Genomic DNA, 14,678 nt, shown 5'->3' on the forward strand with positions numbered 1-14,678 from the left:
TCCCTGCTGCTGCTGTCCTCCTCGTACCAAAAATGACCAAGACCCTTCTTTTCGATGCAGATTGGCCATCCGAACTCGAGCACCAGACCAAGACAACTCGCTCACATCCAACCTCTGTCCGAGTGCAACTGTCTCTCCCACGTCCTTCCTGCTTGGACTCCCAACTCTAATGAACCAAGCCCCCTTGATTGCTGATTTTACGCTTTCTGGACCAATTGTGGCTCTCTATAGGCGTGGTTTTGACAGCTCGGGCCAGGCCTGAGAAGGGGGGGTGGATGAAGGAGGTGAAGGGGAGGGGAGGAGGAGGGCGGACGGGAAAGGTGTCGGAAGCATTAGCAGTAAGAAAACATGTCAACAGAATAAAATATTAACCAATGACAGCGCGGCTCCAAGAGCTCCCACCCCCGCGTGGAGGAGGCCGGGCAGCGCGCGGAGGGTTGTTGAAGGCGGCGGACAGGACGGCCGCCTGCCCCGCGCTGTCTGATCCCCAAACCCTCACCTCCATATCTGCCACGGAGCTCGAGCACGAGAAGCCAAAAGAGCAAAGTGCGCTTTCTTTACTTTACTTTTCTTTTCTTTTCACCATGATGAAGTAAAAACACACATACACACAATACGACCCTCCGAGCGAACCAGCTAAAGCTTCAAACCGCTCGTGCACCACCAGCAGCGGATTCACTTCGCCAGCGGACGCGCGTGTTTACAAACACGTGAAATCGTCTCGAGCGCAGCCTATATGGTTATAAGATCACTATTAGATCACTGAAAACACTGCGGCGCTCCGTGTCTCCAGGGCTGGAGACTCAGAATAGACGACTTAATCTTTAATAAGTCTCGTTCGTCCAAATGATCAGACAATCATTTTGAAACGAGAATGTGATTCCTCCTGCAGAAGAGGAGGAGAAGAAGGAGGAGGACTAGAGGCAGAAGAACCCGGGAGCGACGCGGGGATGGAGCGGTGTTGGAGCGGTGTTGTTGGAGAGCAGCAGCGGGGTGGAGATCCACCAGCTGTGGGTGAGTTTATTCGTCTTTTTTAGGCTAACCTGAGCTAAACTGTTTGAAAGCATGGGTGGACCTCCTTGAAATAAAAATGCAGTTTAAACTTATTTCTTAATTATTAACATTGAACACACAAAAATATTTCCTTTTTCATTTTATTGTAATATTACTAGTATTATTTTGGAAGTAAATACAGACAGTCTTGCGCAACTCAAGACTATTAGTATGTTATTAATAACCTACGTATTCTATTACTGAAACAGTTGTGACAGTAGTAGTCATTTTCTCATGAAATGCACATATATTGACATAATGTCTAATATACGCTTTAAGGGTTTCTCTTATGCTGTACATTGGAACAGATTTCTACAGAGACATTTCTCACATATTTTCACACATATCTAATGTATTTGTTATTCACGTATAGTTGTGTATATAGCTTTATACTAGTCGCAGGTATGTATCTAATATGATACGATTTCTTATAGGCACATATTGGGAATAGTCGTATATAATAGTCGTATATAATATTGATAAAGCTCAAATCGACTCTAATGTTTACTAATACACAATAATAATACATAATAATTATATATGACTTATTATATATGACTTATTTCATATGTGTTATGTGTAGAGGTTACTTTTGATACACCTTCAAATGTATTCTCATATGGTGTAATGAGCTTCAGGTAGGAGCTTAAACGAAACGTTTTACCAGCGTTTTATACAGTCGTGCTAAAGTGTGATAGGACTAAATATTTAAATATTTATAAATGTTTGGCACAGTTGTGTAGTACTTCTGCACTGTACGGACTAGTATGTTTAGGGCTTTCTGCACTATAGGAAGGGGTGTTTGAGTGTGTATGTAGTGTATTTTTGGATAAAAAAAAAAAAAAGTTAAAGCTGAAAATTGATTTTTTGAAAAAATGATTTTTAGAATTTTCTTAAAGCAGTTGAACACTGGGACACTTTCCCTTCTCAAACTGGGAGCTGCGCTCAAAAAGAAAAGATTGTTAACCTCTACAGCCACACTGGTACACATACTGTACACCAAATACACGCAACATACGCTCCACTTCAAACACCTCAAACACCACGCACCTCGTCACGCATCACAACACTATTCAAGTCTTTAGAACTAACTACACAAAAACATTTTATTGATCAGGTTTTTTTACATTTTACACCAGTGTGTTAATCGGTTTAGCGTTTAAAAACACTAATTTAGTATATCCTAGCTTCGTTGAAAAAAAAAACAGATACACTGAACACAAATAACCTTAAACTAGCAGAAATAAGAATTACAGGAAAAACAAAAAAGTAGAAAAGCTCTAACTTTAAATTAATAATAATTAATAATAATAACAATACGAACACATTACAACATTATTATTATTGTTATTATTATGAGTATTATTATTTTATGCTGACATGCAGAGGAGTGAAATTAAAATATTTAGAATATTTAAATATTAAGGTGTGTGAAGTGTCAACATATACAAACATACACACACCTGTTGCTGAACGGCTGAAACATAGAGCGCAAAGAGCAAACTGCATTCAATCAGCTTCCAGTAAAATGAGTTTGTTTTAGTTACACTAATACAAAATAGTATTTTAATCCGTGATACGATACTAATATACTGCAATAAAGTAAACAAACCACGTTGTTATAAAAACGTTTTCTGGAAAACGAGCAAAATGCAACCAACCTCTTTTTTATACAACCTGAATGAAACGTAGTGTAAAGTAGAAAATAGATCCTTTTTTATATCTGATTTATCTCCGCGTGTACCTGAGACTGAAATAAACTTTAATTAGGTTAAAACATCCGATTCAATTGTAAGATAAACTATTAAAAACAAAAACAACAAAAATCATCTCATCAATTTCTTCTGTTTTGCGCGTGTATGTGTAAACTGCGTAATTTAAGAAGGGTCAATGCTCGTTAGACCATATAAGTGTACCAAATTTAAATCATATGAAAGAGGTTCAGTCATGTAATGTAAACAGCCAATGTCAACACTCCTTTATTAAAGCTAAAGTGAGAAAAGCAACTTTTTCTTGTTGTTATTTGCTTTTAGATAAGATTATTATTAACTAATAAATTGATAAGGGCTCCTGTCTGTTTCTACACTTCTTAGTACACTTCTAAATCGTTAAATGATTTTTTTTTGCGGCGGTGATTTGCTCGTTAGGGGACAGGAGCTGTGTGATGTGGTGAAGGGCTTTACCTACTCTAGGCCTCTGAATGGTCCTAATCAATAGTCTATGTTTGATCTACGGGGCTTCACCTTGGACAGAGGGCGATCTGAAGTGGAAGGAGATTAAGCACACATGGGAATGGTAATGGTTTTCCATGTATATACTTAAGGAACTAATCACATCAACAGAGTCCCAGCAATTAGGTCCGATTTATTTTTCCTAGGGCCCAGATCCTTACTGACACACATCCAAACCGACAAGAATGTAATCAAGCGCTGGGCCATTATCAACCAGAGCTTCAGATCTGCTCCTGCTGGAAACTCCAGCCCAGCCTGAAGCTCAGAACAGGAGCACTAAAACATAGAGGCTGAGCTGAGGCTCTTATCACCCATCTGATTGGAGAACAGGTAGTTAGAACTAGTTAAAATAAGAATTTGAAAACTTCAAATGTGAACTTTAACCCATTTAGACCTGAATTATCATCAGTGATGGAAAAAAGTAAGAATGCTGTTTGGTTGTCTGTAATGCACAGAAAATAAGACTCAAATAAATCAAATTAACTAAAATATTTAATCGTTTTTTTCACTGCATTGGAAACCTGTGTGTGATATTTTATATGTCATTTTTATCTTTTTATTTCACAAACCATACCTAAACCGTAAAAAAAAAAAACCAAACAAACAAACAAAAAAAAAACATAACGTTAAATCACGCTAAATCACATTAAATTAGTAAAAAATTTGCTGTTACTTTGCCTCAATGGCTCTAGTACTGTTTTTGCGGTAGATGGGGCCATGCTAACTTTACTACTACTGTTTCATTGCTTCATTAACTTGTTCATAATTGGCTGGTTCATGGTCTCTGATGTCTCTGATGGACAACAAACATCTCTCAAAATAGTGTCAATAGTGTTATGTCCAACAAAACGTTAAAAAAAAAAACATAATCTTTCAGGCATCTGAAAGGGTTAAGAACTTTAATGGTTTAAGTTAATTTTAAGGTCAGTGCAATGAATAAAATGTTGTCCTGCATTTTATTTTTTTTTACTATACTTTTTACTTTATTTACTTTTTACAATTATTATTATTTATTATATTAATATATAATTAAATTAGAAATCATGTATAAACATGCAAATCAAGCAAAATCAAGTAAACACACTTTATTACGATTGCTTCACTGCTTCATTGCTTGTGTTGTGTTGTTTCCGTGTGTACGATTGTTTACACTTTGAGTCAATGCGGTAAAATAGCGGTTCCTCTAAAACTCTAGTTTCCGATGCTTTTAAGCTAAAATCATTAAAATGCATTAGTCGTATTAAAGGTAGTGCTTATTAAAGGCAAGCTTTCCTTTTTTTCGTATCCATTGTTGCCCATCTTTTCGCCATCTCTGCCCAAACCTCTGCACCATCTCTCTCGCTATATTTAGCCGGTAGACTGAGGCATTGGCGCCAGACCGTTTAAGACCTGTCAAAGTCCCTCATATTTCCCCTTGTCACATGTACAGCCACCAGCCCCCACTCCTCCTCCTCTTCTCCTCCTCTTCTCCTCCTCCTCCTCTCTGCCCAGCTCACTATTTCATTCACTCCATCCATGCCCACCCAGCCTGTAATTCTCCAGATTTCCTTACTCTCCGTTAAGGGAGCTGATTTAATCTGCTTTCTTGGTTGTTTGAAGATCTGATCTGGTAACTCTCACAGATCTTCACGCACAAGCAAACGTAGACCGCCTGGACCACTGCTGGAAGTGACTTCAGGATCAAAAGTCTTTAAAATGTAGTTTAGTCATAATCCTAATCTCTTTTAACTCCTTCAACTCCATCACACGTTCACACAAACACAACCGGACCTGCAAAAATAAAGCGTTTATTTTCCTAAATTGCAGATTTAATTGCGACAGTTGAGTTACTCAAATCAAATTAAGATTTGTATTAAGATTTGCATGTACAGTACTGTGCAAAAGGTTTAGGCACCAAAGCAAATTACACTAATCCATTATCTCAGCAATACGAGTGTTTTACCTGAAAAAAGCACACCATATGATTTAAACAGACGCAAATAAACAAGAAATTCCCCTTTTTTAACTATTAGTATTTTATATTCTGTGAGCCAATTAAGCTGAAGAACAAAGTGTAGTTCCAGATTTCTCCTGGATGCTCCTCAGCCAGCATGTATATTATGTTCAGTTCTGTCAGCAGCTCACCTGATTTACCAAATTTACCAATTTACCAAACCAGGTGTTAATACGATGATGAGAACTAGAAATAACTCTATTTAACTCAGATAAGGAGAGATTAGGAGCTGTTTCAAAGAAAAAAATGCTTTTTGTAACATTGCTGTTTGTATTTATTGTAATGCTGTAATGTGTTTTACTGAGCTAATAAACACTTCTGCACAGATAAGAAGCTTTTTCTTTACTGAAATTTCCACAGGTGCCTAAAACATTTGCACAATACTGTGTATACCATTAAAATATATCTTTATATAGAGTACATTGTAATTGAATAAACATGCCCCAAACAATTCTGAATATACAAGACAAAAAATACTAATATAGCTAAATTCATTTAGCTATATTGAGAATTTTTTTTAAAAAATAAAGCTGTAATGATTTAAAAACGGCGCTATTTATTTATGATCAGGTTGGATTTATATTAGTTTTATATTAGGATTTATGTTGACTGCATCGATTTGATAAAGACACACCTTTTCTCGCAGGTAACAGATGGGGGCGCTCCAATTACCCTCGGGAATGGAGGATTCCTCACATACCAACCACACTGTGCCACCGGTCAGCCTATCAGCTCAGAGGACAGATACCGCACAACACGACTTCCACCTTCCACGCAGGTGCTCTGATAACTGATAACCTACATTCAGACATCATAATGCAGGTTAATGTATTTTTTATTATTTATGTATGTTTTCTAATGTGCCTTTTTTGTTGAGAAGTCAGATCATGATAAAAAGTGTCGGAAATATGCCTAATAAGATCCAAATAATAATTTATCAATAATAAATAATAAATAATACGGGTGTAATCGGGTTTTTGCGATTAATGTAGGATTGAAGCATGGCTATTAAACAGGATCCGAGTGTAATGTATTATGTATTACTAAATTCGATGAAAATGTACTTTTTAAGAATGCTTTTGTACATTAAAGACATCCAACAGCTCTCGTGTTTATCGCCAGCAAAAATAAGAGGAACAACAACAACCGCAAAAAAAGATAAAGATCTCATGAGGTTAACGGCGGGTTGCCATTGTTTCCTATGTGTTCCATAATCCCCCTCGTTTCCCTGGCCTTTATGCCGAAGCTGACCTCGTCGTTTCCTCTCCACTGACCGCGCTTTGTGTGTTTAAATGCAACAAGTGCTCTGATTTCCTCCACTTACTTTATATAGACGGACGCTGAAATAACCCAAAGATAAGGAAACAGCGATTTAATAAATATCGCGACCTAATTTTAAAATGTTTTTCTTTGTTGTAATGAATTTGTTAGCAGTATTAGCACATAAGGGGATTTGAAATAAACAAAAAAAGAAATAAGAAGAAACAAACGTACTTCGTGAAACAAAAACAACCTAAAGAATTAACACGATTAAAGCGTTTACGGTTGGATCATTAACTAACACAATACTTATGCGGCATTCATATATATTTAATTTTTGAAAAAAAGAATGTTGTAATAAGATTGTATAATGTTTAAATTCTGTTACTGATCATAATCAGCTTTGCTTGAGGTTGAATTGATGGAGAACGGATCTCTAATTTTCAGGGAAAAATAAATAAGTAAGACAGGCAGACTGATTTAAAGATTTATATATAAAATAAGTCTTTCTATCGATGCCCATTAAACTGTAACTGTGTTTGCTTTGATAACGTGGGTCTAGGCTATTAAGGGGTCTGCAGAGATCCACGTAGTTTCGATCACATCTCTGAGGAGATGCTCTTCTGTCTTTAAGGTAAGTTAATCAAACGACAAACACACTTAATCTCTTCCTATGTGGAATTAACAGTAGCTGACGTGATATTAGTGTGAACACTGTTTTTTTTTTATCACAGATAGTTTCACACCGCGGCTTATTTTTCTATAAATGGATCATGGCTCATGATTAACACCTTTAATCTATCTATAATTACCAAGATAACAGAATATAGTGGAGAGCAAAGAGCGGTCCGTCGCCCAGAACGAATTATCTGGTCGTTTTTCACTTTTGATAACATTAAACAAACAAATTAAGCAACATGTTGTGTGTTTAGATATATTTTCCAATTTACCACCTGATATGTTTGATAAAACAACCAATAATATTACAATAGTTTAAAAATAATGTAATAATGTAAATAATAGCATGATTTCTGATTGTTGTAGAAACCACTTTAATTCTGTATTTGAATAATGATTGAATGAACTATTTAGGACCTGAACAACTTCAGATCACTTCACTGTAAAGGTGAGACACGACTGAAAGTGTATTAATTATAAGGATATTAAGATTGCTTTGCATATTTGAGAAGTTTTGGTTCTATTTTAGATTTACTTGTCATGTTTTCAGTGTGAAACTATGATAGCTCTATAGTATAAATCGTCAAATTAACATTTATACCTCAATTCAGCACTTAAAACACTTTCTATCGTGTCTTACCTTTACATTAACGTACTTTTACATTAAATTTGTTCAGATCCTGATAGTTTGGCAGAAGTAAAACTTTTATGCACACTTTTATGCTTTTTCCTGTTAATCCCCGAACATTTTAAACATTTCTGCGGCTAGAAAGTCGATCCCTGTGTTTTTATTTTAAAACGAAGTTTTTTTAAGGTCAAAAATATACACAATTATAGAACGTTATAAATCAACCATACGGTGTTGCGTGTTGACAGAATTACGCGTTAAAGCGGAGTTCCAATGAATTCTATTGTTTCTTTGAATGCGATTTTAATTGCTATTGGATTATTGTAAACAAAACCTGTTGACTCTTTACAGCAGGGATATCTGGAACCAAGGGTCGCCATATCTATACACAAACATCCTGGTTACTTTATTTACTATATGAAACGAAAAGTGAATCTAAGCGATTTTATTTGCAACACCAACGAAGGTAACAAAGATACATGTCTTAGTCAACAAGTCTATTTTATGTAGGAACTTTGTAAAGGCATTAAAATGTTCAGGAGTCTACTTCCGGTCGATCAACCATGTGAACAATTTTGATTTGTCAAATTTCCCTTTTACACCAATCCATTCTGAATTAATTCACATCGTAACAATTAACTACGTTAATTACAACATTGTGTCAATATCAAACATTAATTTGGATGTGAATGTGTTTTACATTCAAATTAAACAGTCATCATATACTTTTACAGACCTCTTTTATGTATTAAACAGTGTTTTGTAGTCTCTTCAATTACATCACCATTTTAACAGGTATTTCTTCCCATATCCCGTGACTGAATTAATGATTCAGTTTTACAGCAATACTGTAAAACTAGGCAATGTAGAAGCTTGGTCTAAAAGTTATGGCTTAATGGTCTTAATAAGCATCTTATTTGTAGATTAGATATGCCAAAATGGGCATGGCTCTGTACCAACAGTAAAAATGCCCTAAATCTTCCTAATCTGCTCTGTCCGTTGTTGGTCATTATAGGCTAGAAACTCATAAACCTGATTGATTTTACTGTGGAAAAAGATGCCGATTTAACTCATCTGCTCATCTTAGAGATCAGACGAAAGGTGAGAATATCCAGGTTTATTTTTCTCATTTATTAGACAGGTGTTTCTAAAGCATGACCTAACTTTAAAATTTGGAACCTGTTTCTAGTGCATTTTTAATGACTTTTTACTAAAGATCCCCCTTCCTGTAGAATTGAAAATTAAACTGAATATAATATAGTATAAAGTACTACTGTATTATAGTTGGGATTTGAATTTTAATTGTGGTATCACTGCTAAAGTAAATGATTTAACCATGATTTTACCGAATTTCACATACTACCATCAGGTAAGGCAGTGCAAACAGTGACAGGTACATTTTTTTATTTTTATTTTTTTTTGCACTATTTAAACTGTATGTATCAGATGTCTGTGTTTGTATGTTTCTCAACATTAAACATTGTTGTAATGGTACAATACTGGCTTTGTGTCTGGTTTTGTCTGCCTGAGGGCTTATCAGGTAAGGTTGCGAACAAACCAGTCCATTATGAATGAGGCCTGTGTGAGGAAAAGACACTCAGCCTCAGTGCAGAGCTCTTCTTTACATGAAATGCTGATAAAAAGCAAATATATACAGCTCTGGGGAAAAAAAGAGAGCACTTATAAATGATGAGTTTCTTTGATTTTACCAAATTAAAAAACTCTGGAATATAATCAAGAGGAAGATGGATGATCACAAACCATCAAACCACCAAACTGAACTGCTTGAATTTTTGCACCAGGAGTTTATAGAACAAAACAACAATGTTCATTTTACTCAAACATAAACCCATAAATAGCAAAATCAGAGAAACTGATTCAGAAACTAAAGTGATCTCTTAATTTTTGCCAGAGCTGTATTTGGTATCCATATTTTTATGATTTAAAATATTTATGAAAAAAGAAATCGATAAAAGAGCAGTGCAACATTGATCAGAATTGAGCGTTATGTTGGTTAATATAAGACTGATGGTTACCTGGTGGGGTTGGTGGAACCAAGAAGACAATGGAAGCAGTTGTGGAACACTATAACTACTTTAGACTGGAGACTCTACGTATGGATGTTTTTATATCAATGATTTTTCTATCTATGGCATTGATGTACAGCTCTGGATAAAAATAAGGTACCACTTCGGTATATATTTGGTGGAATAACCCTGGTTGGTTTTTAATCACAGTTTTTTTTTCATGCATCTTGGCATCATGTTCTCCTCCACCAGTCTTACACACTGCTTTTGGATAACTTTATGCTGCTTTACTCCTGGTGTAAAAATTCAAGCAGTTCAGTTTGGTGGTTTGATGGTTTGTGATCATCCATCTTCCTCTTGATTATATTCCAGAGGTTTTTAATTTGGTAAAATCAAGAAACTCATCATTTTTAAGTCGTCTCTTATATTTTTTGTCCAGTTCTGTATCTGTAAACAAATCAAATAAACAGTAAGAGCAGCTCATCCTTTCAAGTAAACAGACACAAACCAGCAGACATCTAACAGATCTCAACTGCATGGATTTATATTCAATAACAGGATTAATTCAGTGTTTTACAAAAGCATATTACAGTCCATAAAAAGCGTATATGTGCAGTGCACTCAGCCATGCCAATTTCGCCCGTTGTAAATCATTCAGAGAGCAAGACCAAACATCCCTCCTCATCACATGCACCTCGCATTTACTGCATGCACGACGCCGACCAACGCAGCCGCAGACGCTACCAGCTGAGCTGAGCTTATAGCTATTCCATCACTATCACTGCAGATCCTTTACGCTTTCACTGGTGTGGAATAATGAGTCGGTTAAAGAGAGGATTTACTCTGTAACAGAGGGAAACTGATATACTGTATGAGAGCATGTGAATAAAATCAGATATAATCAGATTCAAAGGAGATATAAAGATCTCAAAACGTAACTCTACAGGCATTGGATTGGTCAAATATGTCAAACACTCTATTATAAGATTTCAGCAGAGAATTCAGTAAACAACACAATGCATAATGCTGCTGTCCTTCAAAAACGTTGTATCTTCAGATTTAATTTTTCACTTTTTGATAATCTTTATAAATCTGGCAGTCACTATTTAAATTGCACAAAAAATCAAAATGAATTGATGAATAAACAAATGAAAATAGAAGTATTTTTATGCTGACATCCTTTAAACTAGTAAAATGTTTATTCTATAAACTACAGACAACATTTATTCCAAATTCCAAATAAAAATATTGTCATTTAGAGAATTTATTTACAGAAAATGAGAAATGTCTGAGATAACAAAAATAAGATGCAGAGCTTTCAGACCTCAAATAAGTTCATATTTAAGTTTTAAGAGTTCAGAAATCAATATTTGGTGGAATAACCCTGTTTTTTAATTACAGTTTCCATGCATCTTGGCATCATGTTCTACTCCACCAGTCTTGCACACTGCTTTTGCTTTTGGATAACTTTATGCCTTTCCTATCCTATCTAGAATCATTGGTTTTTAATATGACTGAATTTCTTGGAACTAGATAATATGATTAAGATACTCATAATTTCTGACAACCTTAATGAATCTGGCTGTTGTTATTTAAGTTGTGCTTAAAAATTAAGATGAATTGAGGAATGAATAAGATGTTTTTTTAAATTATTTTTATTTTTTTAAGATGACATCCTCTAAAACTAGAAAAAGGTTGGAGATACAAGGATTTGAAGCGACAGCAACGCTTTGTAAAACATGAGGAGGAGGAAATAAAGCTAAATCAATGTCCCTTTCTTCTAGGAAGCTTTTAACTTTACATTTTTAGCAGAAGACTTAAAAGGCAAATGTTAAAACATACATACACCCCTTTCACACAGGCGCTCGTGCACACTGTACACTGTACACACAGAAAAAAAACAACTGGAAACTGAATTTATAAACAAAGCCACTGCAAAAAAATAAAATAAAATTCAATTAAAAGATAATCACAACAAAAAGGCAATTAAAGAATGAGACATTAAGAATGAGTTAAAAGTTAAAACATATCTAATAACTACTAAGCATCATAAGAAGAGGCTGAAAGTAGATTTAATCATTAAAAGTAGTCATTAACAGCAAAAATCTAAGCAAAGACTGGTTCGAATATCAATAACAATAATTCTACTAAACAGATTGAAATAATCTTATATGTCTGATTTGTCTAGGAATTAGAAATAAACCTAATTTTACATGGGAAACAATTCAGATTCAGAAACTGCACGCAAATAATTCAGATTAATTCAGATTAAACTGCTGTAAGACGGTTTTGGGAAGAACTGACCTCGTGAATTCACACCTAAACATAAAAACACATATAACGTGTTGAATAACGAACACATACATGAAGCTACTGTATGATAAACTCCAATTATAAACTCCATGTACGTACTGGCACATGCATCTACAGTACTGTGCAAAAGTTTTAGGCCCCAAAGCAAATGACACTAATTTACTTACATCCATTTATCTCTATGAGCAATATGAGTGTTTTTACCTGGAAAAAAAGCAGATGCAAATAAACATTAATTCAGTAAAATGTAACAAGGAATTCTAATTTTTATATCGGTAACACTTTAAAATAAGACTACCTTTATAAAGGGTTTATAAATGAGTTTATTAATGGTTATTAATTAGGTTGCAAATACTTTAAACCCCATTAATAAGCAGTTAATTAATATATAACAACACATAAATAGAAATGGCAACAGTGAGCTGAAAATAATGATTCTACACTCTATTATTATATTATTTATACTGTCAAACCTCAGATACTTTCTAGATTTTTCTAGATACTGATTTTACTTTGTGTTTTTTCCATCAATTAGCAGTAAACCTGTCATATTAATATATTTCTAAGTATGTTTAACTCTTTACCATTTATGTTGCTTATCAATTGTTTATGAGGCATTTATAACCTAATCCATAATAAGTAATAATCTAATTTATAAACCATTTATAAACCCTTTATAAAGGTAGTCTTATTGTAAAGTGGAATCGTATTTCCTGTGAGCCGATTAATCTCAAAGAACAAAGTGTAGTTCCAGATTTGTCCAGATTTCTCCTGGATGCTCCTCAGCCAGCATGTGTTTATTATATTATATTCAGTTCCATCAGCAGCTCACCTGATTTACCACATTTACCAGTAATTTACCAAACCAGGTGTTGATGTGATATGATGAGAACTAGAAATAATAATAATAATAACTCTATTAAACTTTATAATCTATTAAAGAGACTAGTATTAGGAGATGTTGTTTTAAGAAAATAAACTTTTTTTTTGCTTTTTGTAAAATTGCAGTTTTCGTATTTATTGTAAATATACGTTAATATGTTTTACTGAGCTAATAAACAAACTTCACACTTACTTCACAGATAAAACACTTATTCTTTACTTAAAATGTTCCACAGGTGCCTCAAACTTTTGCACAGTACTGTACATGTAAAACAGCACACGGTACCACTTTAAAATAAGACCACCCTCATAAAGTGTTTATAAATTGTTTATTAATTATTGATTATGTTGTAAATGCTTTAAAAAACATTGATAAGCAGTTATCAATAACACATCAATTTAAAAAAGATGAAAAACAGTGATCTGTTGTTTGCTTAGTCATTTAATTCAACAAAGTAATTTAATTTATAGTAAATACTGTAGTTAACCATACTTACACATAAATTAATGACAGGTTTAATCAGTATAAATGAGTGTGGAGTTAATATTTAGCAAATTTTCACCTTTCAACTGTTGCGATTTCTATTTCTATTCCCTATGTGATGTTATATGATTATTAACTGCTTAATAAAGGGTTTTAAAGTATTTGCAACCTAATTCTTAACTAAACTAAAAAGTAAACTCCTTTATAAACCATTCATAAACCCTTTATAAAGGTAGTCATAAAGTCTGCTTTTAAAGTGGTACCCAACACACATATAGAGACATCAACATGAAGACTGAAGAACGTGTAGAATTTAAAGATTTTGAAGATTTTGAAGATTTAGTTTGAAAGAAATGATAACAATAAACTAATATTAAACATGTTCAAACAATAAAAAGAGAGAGAAAGTGAAAAATTACAGGTCTGACAGCTTTTTAAATTCGATCTTTCACTTCTAAACTCTTTCTCTCTCTCTTTAAATCACAATAATCACATTTATATTGGGTAAACAGATCTGAATCCAGTCACTCCTTTTTAATAGTGAACACCTGCAGATCACTCTCGTCTTTTTTCACGCTGGATTTGGAAGGATTTTCACTCTTTATCACTACAGGGCTGGTTGTGTTGAGGGACAGTGTTCAGGGGAAGGCGGTGGGGTACAGGCTGAGCGGCTGGCTCTCGTTGGTGGGAAGAGGAGACCGGTAGCCTTCGAAGTTGCGAGGAATGCTGCCGCTGGTGGAGCCGGAGCTGTTACTCAGCGTCTCTATACTCCCCTCCCTCTGCAGCTCTGCTGAAACAAACAACACAGTAAAACATGAACAGTGAATCAGTTTCTCTGATTTTGCTATTTATAGGTTTATGTTTGAGTAAAATGAACATTGTTGTTTTATTCTATAAACTACAGACAACATTTCTCCCAAATTACAAATAAACATATTCTCATTTAGAGCATTTATTTACAGAAAATGAGAAATGACTGAAATAACAAAAAAGATGCAGAGCTTTCAGACCTCAAATAATGCAAAGAAAACAAGTTCATATTCATAAAGTTTTAAGAGTTCAGAAATAATCAATATTTGGTGGAATAATCCTGGTTTTTAATCACAGTTTTAATTTCATGCATCTCTGC

At 34.4% G+C, this 14,678-nt stretch overlaps 1 protein-coding gene and 1 long non-coding RNA gene across 4 annotated transcripts in view; one reads left to right on the plus strand and one right to left on the minus strand.

The window, feature by feature from the left end:
* Positions 1-358: 358 nt before the first annotated feature.
* LOC111193726 (uncharacterized) lies at positions 359-9,340 on the plus strand. Its single transcript, XR_002650656.2, has 2 exons — positions 359-1,014; positions 5,924-9,340. It is a non-coding gene; the product is annotated as an uncharacterized LOC111193726 (long non-coding RNA).
* A 1,056-nt stretch (positions 9,341-10,396) lies between these two features.
* bcas3 (BCAS3 microtubule associated cell migration factor) overlaps positions 10,397-14,678 on the minus strand; it is a 502,994-nt gene continuing 498,712 nt past the window's right edge. For 2 of the 3 annotated variants that reach the window (XM_022675293.2, XM_022675283.2), the window contains one exon: positions 10,397-14,339. In XM_022675293.2, the coding sequence (XP_022531014.1) occupies positions 14,188-14,339 (152 nt within the window). In that variant the 3' untranslated portion in view covers positions 10,397-14,187. The remainder of the gene's footprint in view (positions 14,340-14,678) is intronic. The other variant, XM_022675301.2, reaches the window with a different exon arrangement.

Source organism: Astyanax mexicanus, chromosome 18, assembly GCF_023375975.1.
Source record: "Astyanax mexicanus isolate ESR-SI-001 chromosome 18, AstMex3_surface, whole genome shotgun sequence".
In the NCBI taxonomy this organism is placed as follows: Eukaryota; Metazoa; Chordata; class Actinopteri; order Characiformes; family Acestrorhamphidae; genus Astyanax; species Astyanax mexicanus.